The 21657-nt window shown below is 35.7% G+C and overlaps 4 protein-coding genes across 6 annotated transcripts; 3 read left to right on the forward strand and 1 right to left on the reverse strand.

Moving 5' to 3' along the window:
• The first annotated feature begins 683 nt into the window (after positions 1–683).
• On the forward strand, positions 684–3686 carry LOC125216783 (protein CANDIDATE G PROTEIN-COUPLED RECEPTOR 8-like). Its single transcript, XM_048118551.2, has 6 exons — positions 684–1179; positions 2232–2423; positions 2792–2951; positions 3045–3147; positions 3224–3305; positions 3386–3686. Exons 1-6 carry the CDS (start codon positions 898–900, stop codon positions 3461–3463), a joined length of 897 nt encoding a protein of 298 aa, XP_047974508.1. The 5' UTR covers positions 684–897; the 3' UTR covers positions 3464–3686.
• A 1091-nt stretch (positions 3687–4777) lies between these two features.
• Positions 4778–8018, forward strand: LOC125211303 (PLASMODESMATA CALLOSE-BINDING PROTEIN 2-like). Its single transcript, XM_048111034.2, has 4 exons — positions 4778–4934; positions 5238–5477; positions 5725–5758; positions 7525–8018. The coding sequence occupies exons 1-4, from the start codon at positions 4883–4885 to the stop codon at positions 7748–7750; spliced, it is 552 nt and encodes a 183-aa protein (XP_047966991.1). The 5' UTR covers positions 4778–4882; the 3' UTR covers positions 7751–8018.
• A 5456-nt stretch (positions 8019–13474) lies between these two features.
• Positions 13475–17350, forward strand: LOC125216009 (uncharacterized). Of its 3 annotated transcripts, none has more exons than XM_048117607.2 (3): positions 13475–13887; positions 15594–15819; positions 16003–17350. In XM_048117607.2, the coding sequence occupies exons 2-3, from the start codon at positions 15616–15618 to the stop codon at positions 17218–17220; spliced, it is 1422 nt and encodes a 473-aa protein (XP_047973564.1). In that variant the 5' UTR covers positions 13475–13887; positions 15594–15615; the 3' UTR covers positions 17221–17350. The 3 variants fall into 3 exon arrangements, with proteins under 3 accessions (XP_047973564.1, XP_047973565.1, XP_047973566.1); XM_048117608.2 differs by lacking the exon at positions 13475–13887 and adding an exon at positions 13902–14432; XM_048117609.2 differs by lacking the exon at positions 13475–13887 and adding an exon at positions 14448–14680.
• Positions 17351–17815: 465 nt separating this feature from the next.
• LOC125216790 (transducin family protein / WD-40 repeat family protein) lies at positions 17816–21657 on the reverse strand. The gene is made up of 12 exons (XM_048118560.2): positions 21497–21657; positions 20694–20795; positions 20503–20553; positions 20335–20376; positions 20084–20203; positions 19387–19532; positions 19157–19307; positions 18974–19057; positions 18644–18759; positions 18502–18560; positions 18285–18384; positions 17816–18205 (listed from the first exon to the last, which is right to left on the reverse strand). The coding sequence occupies exons 2-12, from the start codon at positions 20791–20793 to the stop codon at positions 17978–17980; spliced, it is 1197 nt and encodes a 398-aa protein (XP_047974517.1). The 5' UTR covers positions 20794–20795; positions 21497–21657; the 3' UTR covers positions 17816–17977.

Consider the following 21657-nt stretch of genomic DNA (forward strand, 5'->3'; position numbering starts at 1 on the left):
TAAACAAAAACAAAGAGATTTACGTTGTTCACCAGCATTGTATACCGTCGTTTGGCTAGCGGCAAACAATATAGATTCAAGATATACTAACAAACTCAATCCATGCCCTTTGGCCTAGCGGTAAAGGGGCAAGGATACAGCCTCATATCCTAGAGGTCACGAGTTCGACCCCTGGGAGGCGCAACCTGAGATTGATTTCCCCTGTGGACAGTTTTATGACTGTACCCAACTATGGGTGGTCTAGTAGACTTGTAGGCATGGCAGTAAACGGGCCTGTACCCATCCGGGGGGCGGGGGTAGATGGGGAACCATGACGATCCTCTCCGAAATGGGTGGTCTAGTAGACTGTAGGCATGACAGTTAACGGGCCTGTACCCATCTGGGGGGGTGGCGGTAGATGGGGAACCATTGACGAACGGCTAATTGCATTTCATTTTATTCACATCGTAGAAGTTTTATTTTTATTATTTTATTTTATATGTTGGAACTTTTGTCCAATTATTAATCTCGTATTTGTATTAATTTGATAAAATGAATGAAATGAGTGGGTTAGGCTGGGCTGTTGCTAGGCTGCGGGAAGGGGCATTGGCTAGGTTATCGGGACTGGGGAGGACATGATGACGTGGCAGAAGGACTTTTAGGTTGGAGCAGATGCTTTTAAGGGGCGGAAGTAGAAATTACCAAATTCAAAAGGGTCATACGTGAAAATATCGAAACGTAAACCCACAGTTCATCATCATCTTTCTCTCTCACCGTTTTCGCTCTCAAATCATTCATCTCCGATCTCCGATCTCCGCTCACTGCTAATTATCTCAATCGAAAGTTGTTGAAGTATCGCGGTTCTCCTATGATTGATCAGATGATCATCGCTCCTCTAAATTGAATCGAATCCGGCGAATGTCAAACCCTAACATAACCCTCGCGATTGCTTCAGAGCAGAACATTACGGATCCTCCCGCGCGGATTTCCGAATGGTACACCTCACAAAGCGGAGGGTGCAACAGTTTCTGGCGCGAAGCGGCCCTGCTCGTGCCCTCAGTTCTGCTGGTGCTGTACTTAGGGTTCCAGGCGAGGCGCAATGTGAAGAAGCTGCGCCACCGGAAGTCTTACGTCATGATCGCGTACTACGCCCTCCTGTGGCTCTCTGCTCTTCTCAATTTGGCGTGGGCTGCTCTTCAGGTGATGTTTGTTCCTCTGAATTTTGGATTTTTTTTGGAGTGCGTGTTTGTGAATCCTTAGATTGAGCTGCTTTTCGCTTTGTTGTTGTGTAGATTTAGGCGATTTTAGTGACTTATTGCTGCAATTTTTTGATAATTATGTGTTAAAAGTATTGGTTTTGTTTATTGTGCTGCATTTTCGATATCAATATCTGTTTGTAAAGGAGGGATCATAAATATTTATTAATTGGAACTGAAAGGTTGAAGTATGAGTTGCTAGTTGCTTGATTTTCTTAAATAGATCTATTGTAGGCTCTTCAGTAGGGAGTTTTTGATGCATGCCTTGGTACCTTGTTACTATTTGGTTAATTTCAGTGCAGTTAGAGTTGAGTTGACATGGTCATTCTCAAATGTAACGTGAGAATACTGCGCACAGATATGGACGATAGCGCACATGATAAGATTTGATTGGACGATGGAATAAGTTATAATTCGTCAGTAGGGGAGAGTGTTTTTTTTGGAACAGCTGCTGTGATTTGGTTAATTTCACTGCAGTTTTAGTTGAGTTGATATAATCATTCTTAAAAGTAACGTACTGCGCACAGATATGCACGATAGCACATGTGATAAGATTTGTTTGGATGATGGAACAAGTTATAATTTGTCGGTAGGGGAGAGGTTTTCTGGAGCAACTGCTGTAATTTGTTCGGTTTTTGTAATTTTCCATGTTATTACACATTATATGTGTTTCACTGAAGAATCCTTTGTTTGCGTTACTGTGACTGTCCACAATCTGAACTGAATGGTAGTCAAAATCAGTTTTTGCTTTGGTTGTTCAGTGAAAAGCTATAGCGGTGCCTGATGTTTTGAAACTACAATTATAGATATGCGTTGTAGCACTTTCTCCACTGATTGTTTTGAAATTTGTTTCCCAGTGATGTTAAAACTTTCACTTCCATAAAATGTTTGTTTGTATATGTTGCATTGTTCAATTATCATTGAAGGTTTGCATCATAAAGCATCCCTCTCTCTCTCTCTCATTCATTTTTAGTGATTCATTGATGAAAAAATCAGGGATGGGAATGTACTCCTGAAAAGGCAACTGCTTGGAACCTGCTGTCATTGCTCACAGAATGTGGGATGCTAACTCTGGAAATTAGCATAGTAGCGTTTCTGCTTCAGGAGAACTATGCTAATGGATTGGAAGCGCTAGCACACACTTTCTTCGTTTCAGGTTCCTCTGTTGTCGTCGATGTGCTTATCCAGGTAATGGATATCTCTCTTTATTAAACTTCTAGGTCAAGTGGGCTTTAAATAAAATCTAGGATACAACTAACAGATTTTATTTATCATCACATGATTCACACCAAGACATAAAACAACAAAAAAATGAAAATTAACTTCTGGGTAGGAACAAGCTTGTGGAAGGATATGATACGTGATATCCCGATAAAAGTCTCATAGAGAATCACTGACAGCAATAATGAAGCCCTCTTTTTTTGATCCCTTCTTAGAGTTCGTGTATTGTTTTAATTTTTCTTCGAATAGAATCCATTTCGTGTATGTTGAATTGTTGAGTTCCCTTGCGATCAACTGGTTTATACTAAAAAGTACGTGATCACTCTTCTCTGTAGGCCATCTTCATATTTGGATTTGGGGTGCCCCTCTTCACTAGCGCTGATACTGCACACTGGGGAAAATGGACTCTACTGTTTGTTCATACTCTGCTCCTGACTGTAGTCTACTGCTACATACTATTCGTTCACTACTCAAAATGGAGGGATAAGTTGCCACGTGAGTTCTAAGTTTCTTTCATATCGAAAACCTTTTGCCTCTGTTTCAATCATGTGCTTGGACTAACGTTCAAAATATGTTTAACAAATGCAGCTAGGCCTTCATTCTACAACTATGTGGTCACTATGTTTGTAGTAAATGTTTTGGGATTGTGTGCTAGCGGAATGGCTGGAATCGGTTTTGGCTTTGGATTTCTGTATGTATCTTAACCAGGTGACCTTCGATCTAGTACAGTGGTCGTTTTGATTCTGCTAATGACATTGTTCCATCAGGTTGTACAATCTTGTAGTCATCTGCCGTCACGCCCTCTATCTCCCCTTCCTTTATGTAACGTTCCTGGCCGACTTTTTCCAGGTAAACGTCGTTTAATCTGTAAGCAGTAGAGAATTGCAAGATTAGTTCTTTTGGTTTTTAACATGTGCTAATGTTTGCAGGAGGAAGACTGGCTCTTGGACAACGCGTATTACTCAGAGATGAAAGATGCTGGTTTTTTCGACACTGAGTGGGACTAGCAGAGGCAGCGACGGATCCAGGCCGGGGCGGGGAAGAAATGGAGCAAGCATGGAGCGTTCGGGAGTTATAGCCAATCTGGATCGATGGAGAAGAAACACAGAGAATAGATAACTGTTTTAACTAGTGATAATGTATAGTGATGTGTTTTTTCACTTTTTGGATAATTGTGGGAGCAACTTAAAGCTAAATTCATATTAATGCTAGTTCATTAATTTCAGTAAATATATTTTTATATTTTTTTCTTTTTGCAGCTTCTTATTTTGTTTATATAGTAGTATTAAATCAGCATATTTACTATGTGCATTACTTCTTCTATTATCATTATTTACTACAATTATTAGAGTACAAGTATTTTACTTCTTCCGTCCCAAGTCCCGATTAGGTTGACTCGTATTCCTTTTTTGGCATGTCCCAACTAAGTTGAGTTATTCCATTTTTTGACAAAAAATAAAATATTCAATTATTATTATTTTATTCTATCATTTATTTTACTCTCATCTTTCCTACTACTTCTTTATTTCTTTCTCTTACTTTTAACACAATTTCTTAATATCTGTGTCCAAAAGTTATAATTCAACTTAGTTGGGATGGAGAGAATATTAAATATTGATTTATTATTGATAATTAAATTAGTAAGTATTGATTTATTCAAAGCACCTCTCTAAACTAGGTCATTTGCACTACTTAGAAACAATATCACTAATACTTCCAAACTTATCGCATATTTGGTAGGGTAAATAACTTATCTAGGGATTAAATTCTGTGAAAAAAAACAATGACAGGTTTTACTGGTACATTTTAAACGAGAAAGTTCCATGAGATCTTCCACCCTATCATTCGAATTTGGAGTTGAAACAATCGAAAAATGAATTTCTAACAAGAAAATTTCTCTAAACCTTAAACTTGCAATGTGAGACTTCATTTGTGAGATCCAATCAAAATATGGAATCGGGTCATGTAAACTTTTTCCTTGTAGATGGAGTAAATTTTTTCTTCTTTTCTTATTATCTTCCTTCAAAACTGATGAGAGAATCGATCCAATTAATCACTCGTCTAATTTAATCCTCAAAACTGAAATCTCTCACCGTGAGTCGTAACGCAAATGCAACACACACCGCGCAATTAGCCAAGAAACGGGCGCTACTCGAAAACTCGCACGAGAGAGCGTGCAGCACGCCGGGTGGTGCACAAAAAAGACGCACACAGAGCTCAAGACGGTCCCAAAAAGAGAGAGCGGAAATTAAGTCGGAGAAGGCGACACCACCAGCAGCCTGGCCCCACCTTCTCTCTCTCCCTCTCAAAAACATTCACCAATTAATAATCACTCTCTCACTCCTCCACTCTCACTCTCTCTCACTTCGCTTCCACCATTCTCTTCTTCTCCCTCTCGAATCCACCTACACTGCGCTCAATAATCAATGGCTGCTTTCCTGCTCATCACTCTCCTCCTCTCCATCGCCGCCCACTCCAGTAAGCTCCTCATTTCTCCACTTTTCTCTCAAATCAAAACCTCCAAATCTCCGCTACATATTTTCAATTTCAATTTCACCTCTTAACTCCTCATTCCTCAACAAAACTACGCAGTTCTTCCTGATTCCAATTTCACCTTTTTGCTCCTTTTATTTTCTTTCCAATTTTATTTTATAGTTGCATTTTAATTTCTCATTTTAGCCTCACATTTCCTAAATTTGTTAGCTATTTCTCTCAAAAAACATTATAGCTGCATTTTACTAGACTTAATTGAGAAATGGAAGTAATTATGATTTGATTTAGGCGCGTTGTGGTGCGTGTGCAAGGATGGATTAACCGATCCACAGCTGCAGAAGGCGCTAGACTACGCATGCGGAGCCGGCGCGGATTGCAACCCGATCCATCAAAACGGGCCCTGCTTCCAACCCAACACCGTCAAGGCTCACTGCAGCTACGCCGCCAACAGCTATTTCCAGAGAAACCGCCAACAATCCACCGCCTGCGACTTCGCCGGCGCCGCCACCGTCACCTCCTCCGATCCTAGTCAGTTTTTTAATTTTACTTTAAAATTCATAACTCAATTTTTTATAATTTCGACCTATAGAAATTAGAATAGATCGAATGCATTTGATAAATATTCGTACATTAAAAAAATATTTTCAATTTAATCTCTACAAATTACTAACTCCGCATTATATTTTTATATTTTATTTTGTGTTTATCAGATCTGCTTTGTGATTAATAAATTATTGATTCAGAATTTTTGTCTTTTTTCTTGTGGATTTTACAGGCATTTCTGGGTGTTCGTATCCTGCAACTGCAAGGTAATTTTAATTAACTCTTTTTACAATCTTACCAAAAAGATTTAATTTTTGTCACTTTGATAGTACTAATATACCAATTCACTCATATTGTAGGTTAGATACCATGTTTATTAAAACTTGTGTCGAAATAAATTTATCTTTTCTTGGGAAGAAGTATATAATTGTGTAGTACTACAAAATTTGGTTTCATAATCTTGAAATGAAGCACGAATATATAATTGGGAATATGACAGTTCACTCTTCAATGCATTGTCTGAAACCCTGTCGGTTTTATTGGGGTGTGAAATCCCTGATTTGCCCTCCAGTTGTATGGAACTACCCACCCCCATTTCAAAATTTCCAACTTTATGTCATGTCCTTTTTCACTCAAAAGAAGCTATCCTCTTTCTATTCTTGTCATTATGCTGCATTGGAATCCAATTTGAACTGCATAAAAATTTCAACTTTAGGTTGAGAAGATGGTTTAAAATTCCAAAACTTTAAATGGTTTCCCTTTTTCTCCTTACACTTTGCCCTTTCCTTGATCTGTCCGTGCACTTGCATAAAACATGCTAGTTAATTTGGGGTTGGTTGGTGATTGCATTTTAAGCTGTCTAGTTTCGTGTCGAAACACTTGATCCTCTATCCCGTTTTGGTGTATACACGCTAAGAAACGGTGCAGTGGATCTCGGATTGAGGTGGAGGTTGCTTTATACTCCTCTCGCGCAATTCAAGATTTGCCACATTTCATTTTCGATTTGTCCCAACTAAGATGAATATATAAATTTCTCTCATCTTTCTTTCTATTTTACTACACTCAACAATTCCACCTAAAATACCGTGTCATTCAAGAAAGTGGTCATCTTTAATGAGAGGACGGAGGGATTAAGTTTTTGTATTAGATTCTTGTTTATTTAACTAGAATGGCATCTTCCAAAAGGTCAAATATGCTTCATAAAGCATGGCCTTTTTGGACCATTGAAGATTCATTCCTATCAAATGCAGAGATTTAGTTTTTGGAATAAACAAATTCAGTTTGGTATTCGTATTAAATAAAAAAAAATCATCTTTCAACAATCTTTCAAGATGTTCCAAAATAATGATGGGCAAATGGTAGAGCATCTAAAGCTTTAGATATTTCACTTTTTTCATCACTCTTTACTCCTTTAGTCAAAAAAGTGGTGGTGGATATTCCAAGATTGCCCAAACTTCTGCACCCATGAGAAAGCCACAGGAGTCTACAGACTGTAGAATTTATGGCAGTAATTGCTTGCACTATTACACAACCAATCACTGTATATTTATTTTTTTCCTGAGATAAATAAAATAAATGTTATGTGTGCTCAACATAGAAAGATCTATGTATCATTATTAGAATTGGATGGAGTTAGGTGTGTCCTTAGTTCCCTAATATTGAGCATTCATTCCTATAGCTAGTTGTCTTCCTTGTGATCACGATTCACGAAATAGACATGGTGTGTTGAATCGACGGGCTCCCCTTTCGTTCTACAACCGTCCTATGGAATAGATTCATCTGTCAGCGAGTGCAATGCCACTCGTATATTTTACACCGTACTATAATTCACTAGCTATCGCATGTGGGCGTGCGTAAATTTGAGGCGAAATGACACTAAGTTTGGATTAAAACTAGTTTTTCTTATACCATTAAATTAATTTGAAGTAGATATTGTCAGAAAATCTTGTCCATTTTTTTTTAACTTGAAATGTTGTCAGAAGATCCCTTTTTATAACTCATAAGTAACATGATTTGCTGTTAATTAGTGCAGTGCTTCCACCACCCCCACAACGGGGACTACGACTCCGGTCTCCGGGACGACGGGTAGCACCCCGGGCATGACGAACCCCAACACTGGCGGACTAGGAAACCCCGTTCTAGGCCCGTCAGGGATAAACCCCAATACTGACTTGAGTGATGCAGGGATCCGGCTCTCAAACGCCGTCTTCCTCTGCTTCTCGGTGTTCCTCGCCTTCTCAGCACTCGTTTTCTGGTGAGCTTGAACACGGCGGCAATGGTGCTCGGACAAGTTGCTTCAAGATTAATGTCGATGGATGAAGAAATGATGGGTTTTGAGGCAGCTAATGGTTTTTGTTCCTCTCTCTCTGTCTCTACTCCACGGTGTAAAAACATGATGGGATGCTCAATTCTTTTTTTGAGTTTGTAGTTTTTGGTGGTTGCTTGATCTCTCTCTATAAATAGGACAAGTACTATTTGCAGATTGCAACTTGAATATTATTATTATTATTATTATTATTATTATTATTATTATTATTATTATTATAGATTATGTGTTAATCTAAGTAACTTCAATTCAACCCTTCCACTATTCTGAAATGATGATGATGGACAACGTAGATTTTAATTATAAAGGTTAGTGCTATTAAAGTAAAGAGATGAAGAGAAAAAGTGGCTTAAGTAGAAAGAACAATCTACTATAAATAAATACTACTAGTGATTAATTTTGATGCACAGACTAATATATATAAAAAAGACTATTTTTTTTTGGATGGGCGATAGTGATTAATTTTGATGCACCGAATAATAGTTGGTTATGAATCATGGATCAAAATCATGGATCAAAATACCAAAGTTTAGGTCATAAACTACTACCATTACTTATCATTGATGTTGTCGTTCACGTATAATATTTGCTGCCATATAAAGTTACGAGCAAAACTAGAATTTTTAGTAAACTTTATAATTTCCAAGAATATAAAAAAATATAATATTATTAATTGTACAAACTACAAAGTACATTTATATTCTATAGTCAAATTCTATAAATGAATGATAATATGAAGTCTCCAAGTCTCCAACTAACTTTATTTTAGTAATAAATATATCATTTTATTTTGGATTAAAATAATTTATATGTATCTTTAAATACACTTAATATTTTAAAAATAACCAATTTAAAAGATAGTTTAAGCTTTAAACCCATATTAACATTATGAGCCCAAATTCGCAAGTGTTATTTCTTTAAAACATTTTAGCCCAAACCAGTTTGAAAAATGAAATGATTTAAGCCAGCAGACTAAATATATTTTGGTCCAATTCGAAAATATATTTGGGCTCAAATAACCTAATGTTTTAGGTGAATCCCCTATAATGAACTCTTGAAATGAAATACTGCTATAAAACTAAAAATATTAAGTAATTTGGTGAAAGGCAACTTAATTGAGCAGTATTTTTCTTCTTAGTCCATTATAAGATTTTATGAATTAGACGAAGTGCAACTTAATGGGTAAGACCCTCAATTTATTATAAGATGCTATGTAAATTAAAATTAGTATATAATCATACTAATCATAACTTAATTTGCAAGATAATCTTAGATATTATGAAAATTTAAAACAGTAGGGTAATCAAACAAATGGAGCTTAATTGGTAAGATATTTAGTTTTCCAATCTATCATAAGATGTTATGAAAGATAAAACAATAGATTATTAAACGAAGATAAGTTTAATTAGTAAAATAACTTTCCTCAATCTATAAGATGTTATGAAACTAATAGTAGGTAATTAGACAAAATACAACTTAATTAGTAAGACAATTCTTTTCAAATTAATGAATCGGAGGTTCGAGTCTTCGAGTGCGTGTGCACGTGAGTTGTATCTCGAAAGTCGAAGACATAAGTTGACTAGGCTCCTAATAATATAGTATTGCGCATGAGGGGAAACAGTCTTAATTTTGTATTTATGACCCAATTTCGAAATGTGTATTCTTTAGCTATATTAACTAGCTTCTATAATAGAGCAATTTGTATCATTTTCATTTATAATTTACACTCTGTAAATCAATGGAAAAAAAAGAAAAAGGGAAATGCTAGTATTATTTGAGCCTTAGATAGTAATGTCTCATAGAGAAGCATTTATAACCTTTAAAATCTTAAATTGATAAAATGCATCTTTTAATTTATTTTTAAAGTCTTTAAAAATCTCTAAACTCAGAAGGAGAAACACAAACAAATCATGATTGTAAGTCTACAAAATGAGAAACTATTATTTATTATAAAAGTGCTTTAGCTTCGGCACTTAATTAGGATTCAACAATGACAGATGCATGTGAGGTCGAGGGATCGATTGACTTGTTGTCGAAATGAAGAACGAAAAACTCCATTGAATTTGGTAGCTTGTTTCAACCCTTGTTTTTGTTCTTTGTCGTTTGATGTCATTGTTAACACCGGTTGTCATTGTATCGCCTCTATTTTTTTATTGGGATATATGAACTTCTCACTGTGTGAGGCTCTACGGGTAATTGCCACAAAACATTAGTAACACCTTTATAAATAGGAAAATAAATATTCTCTTTTTTGTAAAATGCGAGGAATAGTAGGAATTTGGCACTATCTGATTTTAAGCAATTGCGAAAGCGAAATCTAAAAAAAATCTCTATTTGTGACGGTAGCTGTTAGTGAGACTTGAGAGGCATGGAAGAATTTTGAAAAAAAAATCAGTGGACACAAATATATTCATGAACTATTTTCATTTATAATTATAGGGTTATATTTTATTAATTTTTGTTTATATTTATCAAATTAGAATAGAAATTAACATTAAAATTTAGTTCTTTTTTTGTTACTAACCTTTTTATACCAATATTGGTGGGGCCACGCCACTACACCCACCACATTCACAATATAGGTGTGACATATTATACACTATCTAAGAACAAAATTGTGATATCTCAATTTTGTTACTTCAGATATGTCTCATTGGTAAATATATAAATGTAATTAATTTCGAAGAATAGCTAAATCCTGATTATGCTATTTTTTGAATAATTTTTCGATTAAATTAAACTAAACTAAGACGAGTCAATTTTGCCGTTTGAGATTTGACATATTGGTTGATGGTTGATACTATTTAAACAACCTATAAAATGAGCTATTTGACACTTAATTTGACTCAGGATGTATGTCATGAATTTATGAAATGACAATAATGAAAGAGAAACGAATTTATAATATGGTATGGATAGAATCATAGAATAGAAAATAGTACATGTAATATCAAGAGTTTTAGTAAGTACATTATGTAACTTAGAAATATTACATTATGTAACTTAGAAATATTAAAAGATCATCATAATTAATAATAATAGTACTAGTAAAATAAGACTTAATTTTATACTGCTATTATTAACTAAAATAAGACACTGGTCCTTCAAATAATTATTTTTTGTAAATCCAGATCACGATCGACTTCTATTATTATATGCTAAACTTTATCATTGGTAGTTGGAAGAGTTAATGTATATTAATTGGAATGGGAGTAGTACTGTCGTTAATTAATTATTCAACTATTTAGTAATGAATATTTTAATCATAGGATATACTATAACATCATAGGAATCTGGCCTCAATATGATTTTGTCGAAATTAGAAAATCAATTTATAATTATTCAATGTTGGAATTTTGCAATAATAGCATATGCTTACGAAAGTTGTTGACACTATTGAACAATGATATGATTGTAAATTAATTAATCTAATTTGCGAAGATAAGTAGCTTTACTTAGTTAATAATCGAATTAATTGCATTCATCTAAATGTATTTTAATGTAATTTATTTATTTATATAATGTTGTGATATAGTTAGAAGATTAGAGTTGACTAAGTGAGATTAAGACTATAAATTTAGAATTGGTAGTTGACATGTTGGTGGTTATGTTTCTCTTATACTTTAGATTGTAGCGAATATTGTTGGTAGAATAATTAAAATCCCACATTATTGGTAAATACAAATATGATCTAACTATAGAGAGAGCCCAAAAAAGCAAAACCATCCCAATGTGATTAAAGCTTAATTTATTTACAATTATTTTTTGTATTTTTTCAGTTTTTCTTTTTATATTAATAATAAGAGCATTAACAACACAGGAGAAGGTGCACACACGTGCACCGTGCATGGAGCGCAAGATGCATTGGAGGGTGGTGGCTTGTCTTGCCTCCATCACACTAATGCGCGCATAAATGTTATTGTTTTATTCCTCCCCTCGTTCGCCCCCCAACCGTGACCTTCACCCCATCCTCACCATCGACACCGTCTCCTTCATTGCCTCCCACTTCCTCATCCTCCCCCTTCATGCCTTGTTGTTATCTACCCCTCCTCCATCGCCATCACCGTCTTCTCTCAACTCCTTCACCATTAGCCACCCTATCTCCCCTTCTTTACTTTCGCCCCCTCACTCTGATCAAATCCGTGCGCATTGTGAGCGCAAACTCATAATTATATAAAAAATTATATAAATATAAATAACAAAAATTATACTCCCTTCGTTCTATAGTAATAGAGTATTTTGCCATTTTGGTACATTCCATACGAATAGAGTAATTTTCCTTTTTAGTAAAAGTCAACATATTTTTCCACACCTACTTTACTCTATCTTACTTTATTCTCTTTTCACCTCTCTACCTTTTTTCATTTTCCACTTTACTCTCCCTTTTACTAACTCACCTAACACAATTTTTCTTAATCTTCGTGCCAAAAATAAACGTCTCTGTTACTGTGGAACGGAGGAAGTAACTCACAATATAGTAGTAGTAATTTTTTCAAAGTTAAAAAAAAAAACTAAAAATATCTATTTTAATGTAATAACAACAAATTGTACTATCAATGCAAACTTCATAAAAATTATAGAAAATCTCATCAATTAACCTTTATCTTCATGCTATATTTTAAAATTCAGAATGAACTACGTGCATGATACCTGATCTTTCACTTTCGCACGTAAATGGTACCTGATTTTTATTTTATATCGCTTTTGGTACCTATAAATCACATTTTTGGTACTGATGCAATTTTCTTCCCAAAATATCGTCTAAACAAATACATTTTCTCATTTATGTCATAAAAGATATTTTAGGCACACATAAAATTAGTACCAAAAGTGATATTGTAATATCTTTTCTCATTCTCTTCACTCTTTATACTATTATTATTAATCAATATTAATATTATTATTTTGATATTATAAATTAATAATTAATTAATTTTTAATATCATTCAAATATAGTTGATTATAATTATAGTTATAATTATATTTAATTATTATAAATTATTATTGTTATAATACTAATTAATAAATAACTATAGTATAATTATATAAATTATGAATTATATAATATTATGTAATAATAATTGTGAATTGTATTCATAATGATATAAAGAGTCGAATATTTTTAGTTAGGTGCTTCAATCTTAAAATGAGTATAAAGTAATTTAATAAAAAATATTCAATTGATTTAATTATTTTAAATATTAATTTAATTAGATATTTTGTTCTTGATTTATATTATGAATGCAATTGATGTATGTATAAAAAACTAAAAGGAAAGAAGAAAAAGAAGATAAAAGAAAAAAGAAAGAAGAAGAAATATAAACTAAGGAGAGAAAAAAAAGAGAAGAAAGAAAGATAAAATGTTAAAAAAAAGGAAGAAAATGAAGAAAAAAAGAGTGAAGAAGAAACTAAAAAAAGGAAAAAAGGGAGAAAATATAATTACATATTTATACTATTTAATTGAAATTTTTAAAAATATCTTCTATAATAAAGAAATCATATGATTAGCATATTAAATTAATATAAAAAAATTATATATCATTTATGTGCAAAAGTGAAAGATAAGTATCGAAACGTAATTTCGCTCCAGAATTTAAAGCAATCCACGTAATATACTGGAACCTCTGTCTCCCTCTCAGAGAGTCATATGTATTGACAAATCCCAAAATATATTCCTCTTCTCTCTCTCCACCTTCTTTGCCCAGTGCGTGTGGCCCCAGCAGATCCAGAAACAAACTCCAATCTTCTCTCTCTCACGCACCTCACCTTTTTTCGCTTTTCCTTTTGCCTTTGCTTCTCTGCAAATTTAAGCCTCCTTTTCAATGTTTTCATGCCTCCCTCCTCTCTCTCTCCCTCTCTCTAAAAAAATGCAAGCTTTAGCAAAGTCTCTGAGCTGTTTCAGTTTCACTTTCATCCCATAATCCGCTCTCTTCACTGAGATTTTTTCCTCTCTCCAAGCACCCTTTTCCCGCTTTCATTGTTACCTGATTTTCCGAGCAATTTCGATGTTGGTGAAGTAATCAAGCTGTGATTTTGAGTTGGTTTTGGTTTTGGTTTTATCCTTTTCAGGTAAAGTTCCAATCTTTGTTGTTTTCTCTGAGAAGATGGATTATGGGTCTGATCTTTTCTTCATTTTCTCATCTGGGCATTTCTCTCTTCTCAGAATGCTGCCCCACTGTGTGTGTGTGTTTGTGTGTGTCAGTCAGCCAGTGTGTGTGTGTGTTTTCCTTTTGTCTTTCTCTTCTGGGATAAGTTGTGTGATCTCTCATAATTCAAGACAGTTTCTCTCTTGTCTCCATTTTGTCAAATTCTTGGTGAAAAAAAGTGAATTTATCTTCCTTAAATCTCAAATTCTTGGCTTTTCTGGCTCATGGTCAAGAACACTAATTGGTGTGATGCTTTAAAGTTGAGATGTAAACTGGTGTGATCTCTCATAATACAAGATAGTTTCTCTCTTGTTTCCATTTTCCAAATTCTTGGTGAAAAAAAGTGAATTTATCTTCCTAAAATCTCAAATTCTTGGCTTTTCTGGTTTATAGTCAAGAACATTAATTGGTGTGATGCTTTGAAGTCCAAATCTTATCTTGTCACAATCTGATCTTCTGTTGGAGGTGGTGAGTTTTTTTGGCCTAATGTCAACATAAGGAATCATATTGATGGTTTTTTCCTTGCTTAGCTGGATAAATGTCGGCTTGATCTTATCAAACGATAAAGTATTCTTGGATACTGTTTGGTCTTATATGGATGTGCAATTTTGTGAAAAGTTAGTTAGATTTTTTCATACTTCTCAAATTAAGACAGTTTTGGATTATATGATCTCCTTCTCAGAGGCTTGTGTGTTTGCTTTTCTTATTTGAAGAAGGTGGTTCTTGAATCTTTCTAGTTTGTATTTGTGTGTTTGTTGCAAATTCATATAGTTAGTAGAGAGATGATAGGTTGTAGAAAACTATGTGAAATGCTTTGGTTTAAGAAATTTAATTTGTGGTGAAGCTTGTGGGGAGTGATGTCTATTGCATGATAGAACTGTTTGTTTCTTCATGATTTTCTTTGAATTTCTGTGTAATCTTTGAGTTTTGGAATGTGATGTGTTAGTATGTCGATCTCCATATTCGTGTCTTTGTTCTGTTGGTATCAGATTTGGAGTTGAAAGAGAGGATAGTGCGACGAAAACTCTGTGAGATGCTCGTGATTTAATGTCTTAAGGATTTCATATTTGTGGTGAAGTTTGTGAGGAGTAATGTCTATTGCAGGATAGAACTGTTTTTTTCTTCATAATTTTCTTTGAATTTCTGTGACATCTTTGAGTTTTGGAATATGGTGTGTTGGTATGTATGAATTTTGTATTCGTGTGCTTGTTCTGTTTTGAAATTTGAATCGAATTTGGAGTCAGAGGAAGAGATGGTAGTTTGAAGAAAACTATTTGGAATGCTCCTGATTATTCGTATAACGTTTTCATATATGTGGCGAAGTTTGTGATGAATGTCTATTGCTGTATTGCAGGATACAACGACTTGTTTCTTCATGATTTTCTTTAAATTTCTGTGTAGTCTTTGAGTTTTGGAATATGATGTGTTAGTATGTTCGAATTTTATATTCGTGTGTTTGTTCTGTTCGAATCAAATTTGGAGTCGGAAGAGTGGATAGTGTGAAGAAAGCTATGTGAAATGCTCATTTCTGTGAATTTTTGTTGAGTTTTTGAATGTGATGTGTTAGTATGTTCGATTTGGGGGATTTTGAGCTCCTTTACGGACAATACTAACTTGTGCTGTTTTCAGTTCAAGGTGAGCCGGAGTGACTATGCAGTGCAGTAGCTACACACCCGTGTATTGCCACACGAGGGATCTGAATTCCGGTGCAGGTGGCTATTCTTGGCACCTGTATGGAGAAGAAAGAGGCTACACCGACACCATTTTTGTGCCATCGTCTGATCAGTACGTAGGTTATGACAAGGGAATGGTGAAACAGATCATACAGAATCACGAAGCCACGTTTAGGTTTCAGGTATTCATCATCAGACCTTTTAACTTTGCTTCATCTGTTGATTGAGACGAAACGTTGGTATATATGTTTAGTATTCTTTGTTCGTTTCATCAAAACTAGAGTGGCCCTCTCGACATAAAAATGATATTAGGAGGGGCATTCGTGTTGCGTAATGTTGAGCTGTTTAATGTTTTCAACGCACAGGTTCAGGAGCTGCACCGTTTACACGGAAGGCAGAGGGACTTGATGGATGAAATGAGAGTGAGACGGCATTTACTGTCTCAAACATCAGAATCAATCTATTCCTCGTCTCATCCCGGGGTTGGAATTCCTCATAAGTCTTCTCCTGCAATAGACTGGCTTCTTGGAAATCTTTCACATCGTGAGTTGTCTGATCTAACATCAAGGAACGTTCAAGGGCCTAAACATTTCGTTGCAGAGAGCTTTCTGAGACCTGCAACTCTACAATCCGAGTGTGGCATAAGAAGAAATAGTAGCGAACAAAGTGGAATTGTCGACCTTCATATTCCAGCTCATATGTACCAAGACGATCAGGTGAAGCAGTTCAAAGCACCCGAGTTGACATATCGTACCCCTGAGAAAATATCCGACTTCCAGCATGCTACTCGTTCAGACTTTGGTTCGACTAAAACATGGGATTTGTCGAGATCCAGTTCAGATATCAGGAAAACGTATTGTTTCATTGATTTGAACGAGCCCATAGAGCCGGAGTCATTGCCTACTAGTTCGTCTGATCCTCTCGGAGCCTTCACTGGTCTCGATATTGATTTGAATTTGTTGCCATTTGATGATGAACCGATTGTACAGAACAGAGGCAGTGACAGTTTCTTGAAAACTGAAGGTTACATAGACTTGAACAGTGGCGTAGCACACGAGCATCTGGCTCCATCGAGCTCCTCGACTCCTGAGCAAAGATCGTTGAAGGGACCAGTGAGCCCGGAGAACGAGGAGCGTTCTCCTCCAAGAGGAGAATCCGAAGATATTCAACTGGAAACATCGGAAGAGCCATTCGTGGAACTCGATAACACCACTGCTGCAAAAACTCTAGTCGCGATTTTTTCCTCCGGAGTCGTGGTAGACGCTGATGTTCTCGATCCACTAGCAAACTTCAGAAACCTGTGCTGGTTTGCTGAAGTGGTTGTGAAACTCGAGACAGATGCAACGGAGGAAAACACTCTAAACTCGTCTCGTTTCAGCAAACGCTCTTCCGGGAAGGGCCAGAAGAGGGGGAAGAAGGGCTTCAAACAGGGCAGCGCGAAAACAAGGAAACAATCCAAGTTATCAATGAGCTCGATCTTGAAGCAGTCCGGTGGTGCTGTTGTGCGGAGCTGGGGAGGGACTAGGAGACGGCAAGGAGGCCGGAGGCGTAGGGATAGTCGATTCTTGCTTGTGATGGTTTGATTGTTAGGATATGATGTTACACGTTGAAATTAGATTCTTGACTGGATGATATGTTGATGTACATATACAAATGAATTAGTCTTGCTACTGTGGTTGATTTGTTCAGTTAATTGAGATTAATTTGTTGTAAGATTGAATTTGTCCGAGATTATCCAAGATTAATTTTGTAATACACGGAAAGAGCAAGAGGCTCGAGACCCGAAGCCGATATTTCTTGTGTATTTTAGACTACGGTTAACCAACATGTTAATTACGATGTATTGGACCGAATTTTGCTATGAAAAATCTACCCCCGTGCCATACAAAATGATAGTTCCGAATGACTTTCATCGAATATGGAGTGGAAAATTTATAAGTCAAGCCTAATCTTTAAATGACAGTCTCGAGATTAAATATTGGGCATTATCTATCTAACCGGACAACATTCATTAAGTTATACTACAAAACTCAAACAAAAAAGATAAATTTGATAACAACACATTTGCCACTAACTAGATATATATTCTATACTATTGGCATTAGTTCACAAATTTATTGAAGATTATTACACTTCCAGTTGAGTTCCAGATATATTTAGTGTTCAAAAATCTGAAAATGAAGATAAATAAACCAAAACTTCCATAACAGTATATATCATCCAAGCTATGATACATATATAAATACCACACTTTACTCAACACAAGCTTTTAAGGTTGTCTGAAAAGTAAACCAAAAGATAAATGAAGCTTGAACTCACGATTCTGCCATGAATGAATATCTATCTGAACTCTGCAATCTCAAACACCCGAGCAGTTTCATCGATCGAAACAGACACAAGGTATTCTCCATTAGACGACACAGCAATGGATTGAATGGCATCGGAGTGTCCACTGAGCACTTTGGCACAATCTCCGGATAGGCTGTCCCATATGCGTACCTTCCCGTCAAGACAGCCTGTGGCTATGTATCTCGAACCGGCAAGCCATAGCAAACATGTCACGGTGTCCTGCACAACGTAGGGAAATCATGTACTCTTAAGCCTGCCTCTATCGAAAAAAGAACTCATGATAACTAGTTATGCAAACCTCGTGTTCGCATATGCAACGTGGAGATGAATGCTGATCCCAGATTATGAGCTTCTTGTCCAGGCCTCCGGTTGCAGCCCTCCAGCTATCCCGTCGAGAGCTACAAGAAGGAAGTTATACCAGTAAATATTCTACGCAATTTTCACAAGAGAATGTCCGAATGAATCTTTTCTATGTCTAATTCGTCCAGGAAGAGGAAAAAGTGGCAGGGGAAAACCTTGGTTCAAAAGCAACGGACTCTACTGATTCTGTATGTGCATTCAAGGAGAGAACAACCTGTGGATTGAGACATGATAAGATCACTCATTTGCCTAAGCAGTATAAGAAATAATGAGAGGTGAAATGAGGTAAAGAAGTACCTTGCCCGTTGATATATTGACAACGTGCACCGAACCATCGCTTGAACCAGTAATGACAAGACTAGAATCGGAGCTGATTGTCAAGCATGTGATTCCTTCAGTGTGATAAGGATGACCTTTTAATAAAAATACAGTTCGTTTATCAGATTTCGGTGTTGTAGCAAAAAATTGCAGATATGAAAGAATTTAAAGAAAAGAAAAGGAAAATGGAACAAGTATAATAATAATGGAAAGGGAAGTCGTAAATAGTGTAGTCATATATACAACAAAAGGCAGCTCAAGTTTCACACATAGATGAAAATGAAAACAAAAACCAACCAAATAACGTACCTCTAACATCATGAATGATTTCCGCATTTTTAGGGTTCCAAATTTTCATAGTTGCATCATCAGAACCACTACAAATTATTTTACCTTCAGAAAGTGAAATTATCAGATGATGAAGCCACCAAAATACAAAATCATAGCAAAAGGAAAGGTCAAGAGGCTTTTCTCATGACAACAAGTCCATACCATCGGGTGTAAAATCTCCGCAGGTCACACTACCCCCATGACCTGAGAAAACATTGAGATAAGCGCCCCCTTTGTCAGCATTCCACATCCAGATTGAGGCATCCTCTGCACCAGCCAAGACTAAGTGTCCTTTCGGATGCCACCTGACCCACTAACAACACATCATTGATATAGCATAAACATGAAGTAAACTATGGCAAATTACACCTCCATAACTTCGTAAAAATAACCTCAATGCCTGCACCAGGACCCTCAAGAGTACATTTCAATTCTTCCTTTGCTACGTCCCACACTTTCACTACTCCATCCAAGCCTCCAGATGCAATCAGTTGTCCATCCATGCTGAAGGATAAACTAGATACAGTTTCCTGGTGGCCTGTAGCGGATGTTTAAGAAGATGAAACATACAAACGGACGTACTAAAAGCGTTTCTACTCTTCGATAAAAAGAAGTTGTTCGATACTGAGACATGCACTTAATAAGAGATAAAGGTCAGTGAATAATGTGATAAACTAATGCTTTAGTAGTCCGAAAAAAATACCATAAAAAACAGTATTTACATGTCTAGGACTGCATTTATACCATGCTATAATAATGAATTAGCGAAACTGACAATTTAACTGAGTAACTTTATGGAATCAATAAATTCTTCAGCAATATATGATTTTCACCATATAATAAGAAGACATGGACAGTTTTTTGATAAAGGTCAATCCACTGAACTTTTATTTGAAAAGTAATAGTAGTGTATTTTTCATCCAGTTCTTTGCTCCAAGAGGATCCAAAACAAGAAAAATTTGTTGGAAAGGTTTAGATTGTTGATAATTAAACACATACTTAAAACTCTGATACATTAAAAGCCATTTACGTTCATATATCAGACAACTAAAACCGTGAACAGGAAGACAGGAGACCAATTCCACACACCTTGCAATTCAAAAGCCCAATCCCCTTGACCAATCCTCCACAAAAATCCTTTATCATCTCCGCCTCCAGTTGCCACTAGAGAAGCATCTGTTGGACTACATGCAGCACTATACAGTTCACCTAGATGCAAAAGAAGCATTTATTAAGAACACATTATTAGATGTACGAACCAGATCAGATTTTTTAAGAATGAGTAACATGTACACAATAAAACTAAAAAAAAACCGAAAGACGAGAATAGTATAGTTCACCTGTGTGACCAGTGAATATATGTACAGAATCATCAACTCCATCTGCAGCCAAAGAAGGATGATGGGGTAAGACAACAATACGAAATTGTTTTTCTTTCACAAATGCCAACATGGATTAAATTTAAATAAGTGACATGGTTGAAAGAAAATTGCATTAAATGGACGCACCAAATTCTTCTTCTCCACCGGAGCCACCTTCCTCATCAGCATCAGGGAGTTCTAAAGCCACAATTAGGTCAATCAGTACAAAAACGTACAAAAGCGCACTACACATATTATAAAGAAGATAGAATCTCAACCAGCATGTTTGTAATCAAATACACTCTATAGAAGATAATAACACAGCTGCACAATTGTACCTTCATCATCGATTTCATACTCGTTAATTATATCACTTTCATCTATGAAAGTCTGCTCCCCATTATCATTGTCGTCGTGGACTGGAGATGGCGCATTCATTTCTAAGAAAACAAACATATCATTTGAAGCCAACAAAGCTAAAACAATCAAAAATCAAACAATACAGCAGAATAATCATATCAGAGTGTGATACTACTAGACTAATTTGTCCACTAAACACAATCAAACTCAAGCATCAACCAACATAATGCCTAAAAATGAGTATAAACATATAAACATAATTTCTTCATTGGCATCCATTTACCAATTTAATCAATCTTTTTTCCTTTTCTCAAAATCTTCATATGCGAATCAGTTGAGAAATATTAATTCAGCAGATTTCAGCAAAAAAAATCGCAAACTTGAAATCAGCAAACTTCAACCGATTCATACAATTGATACAGCAATGAGCAGTAATAAAAATATAAATCCATAACAATACACAAGCTTAAACAGCCTATGAATATAGTAATAGATTGAGAAATTCCAACTTCAATTATGCCAAAACATCAAAAGCCAAAGTATTGAGCAAAACACCTATTTCTACATAAAACATCCTACCATACAAGTTTGAGCATCACGTCAAGCCAATTACCATGAAACACTCCCAAATCAATTTATAAATTCACGGCCAGCTCAATTCAAGTACAACTCTCGCTACTTCAATCTTTTAGAATAAAAGAGGAATAAGAAATAAAAAAAAAATTGACCAATTTTCCGCAAGCAATAAGCGTCGGTGTGAAGCTTCTAAGATTTCAAATACCTCGGAGGGGAGAACTGGCGGCGCTGGAGAGCTGGCTGAACCAGCGGCAGCAAATGGCAGCGGATGCGGGTGGAAGGAGTAGAATCGGTACAGGCGGCGGGTGGAAGGAGTTGATTCGATAAAGCAGTCTCAGACTTAAAGAGTTGGAGGAAAACTTAAAC

This window comes from Salvia hispanica, chromosome 3 (genome assembly GCF_029641045.1).
Source record: "Salvia hispanica isolate PSC_SH4W2 chromosome 3, Shi_PSC_v1, whole genome shotgun sequence".
Classification (NCBI taxonomy): domain Eukaryota; kingdom Viridiplantae; phylum Streptophyta; class Magnoliopsida; order Lamiales; family Lamiaceae; genus Salvia; species Salvia hispanica.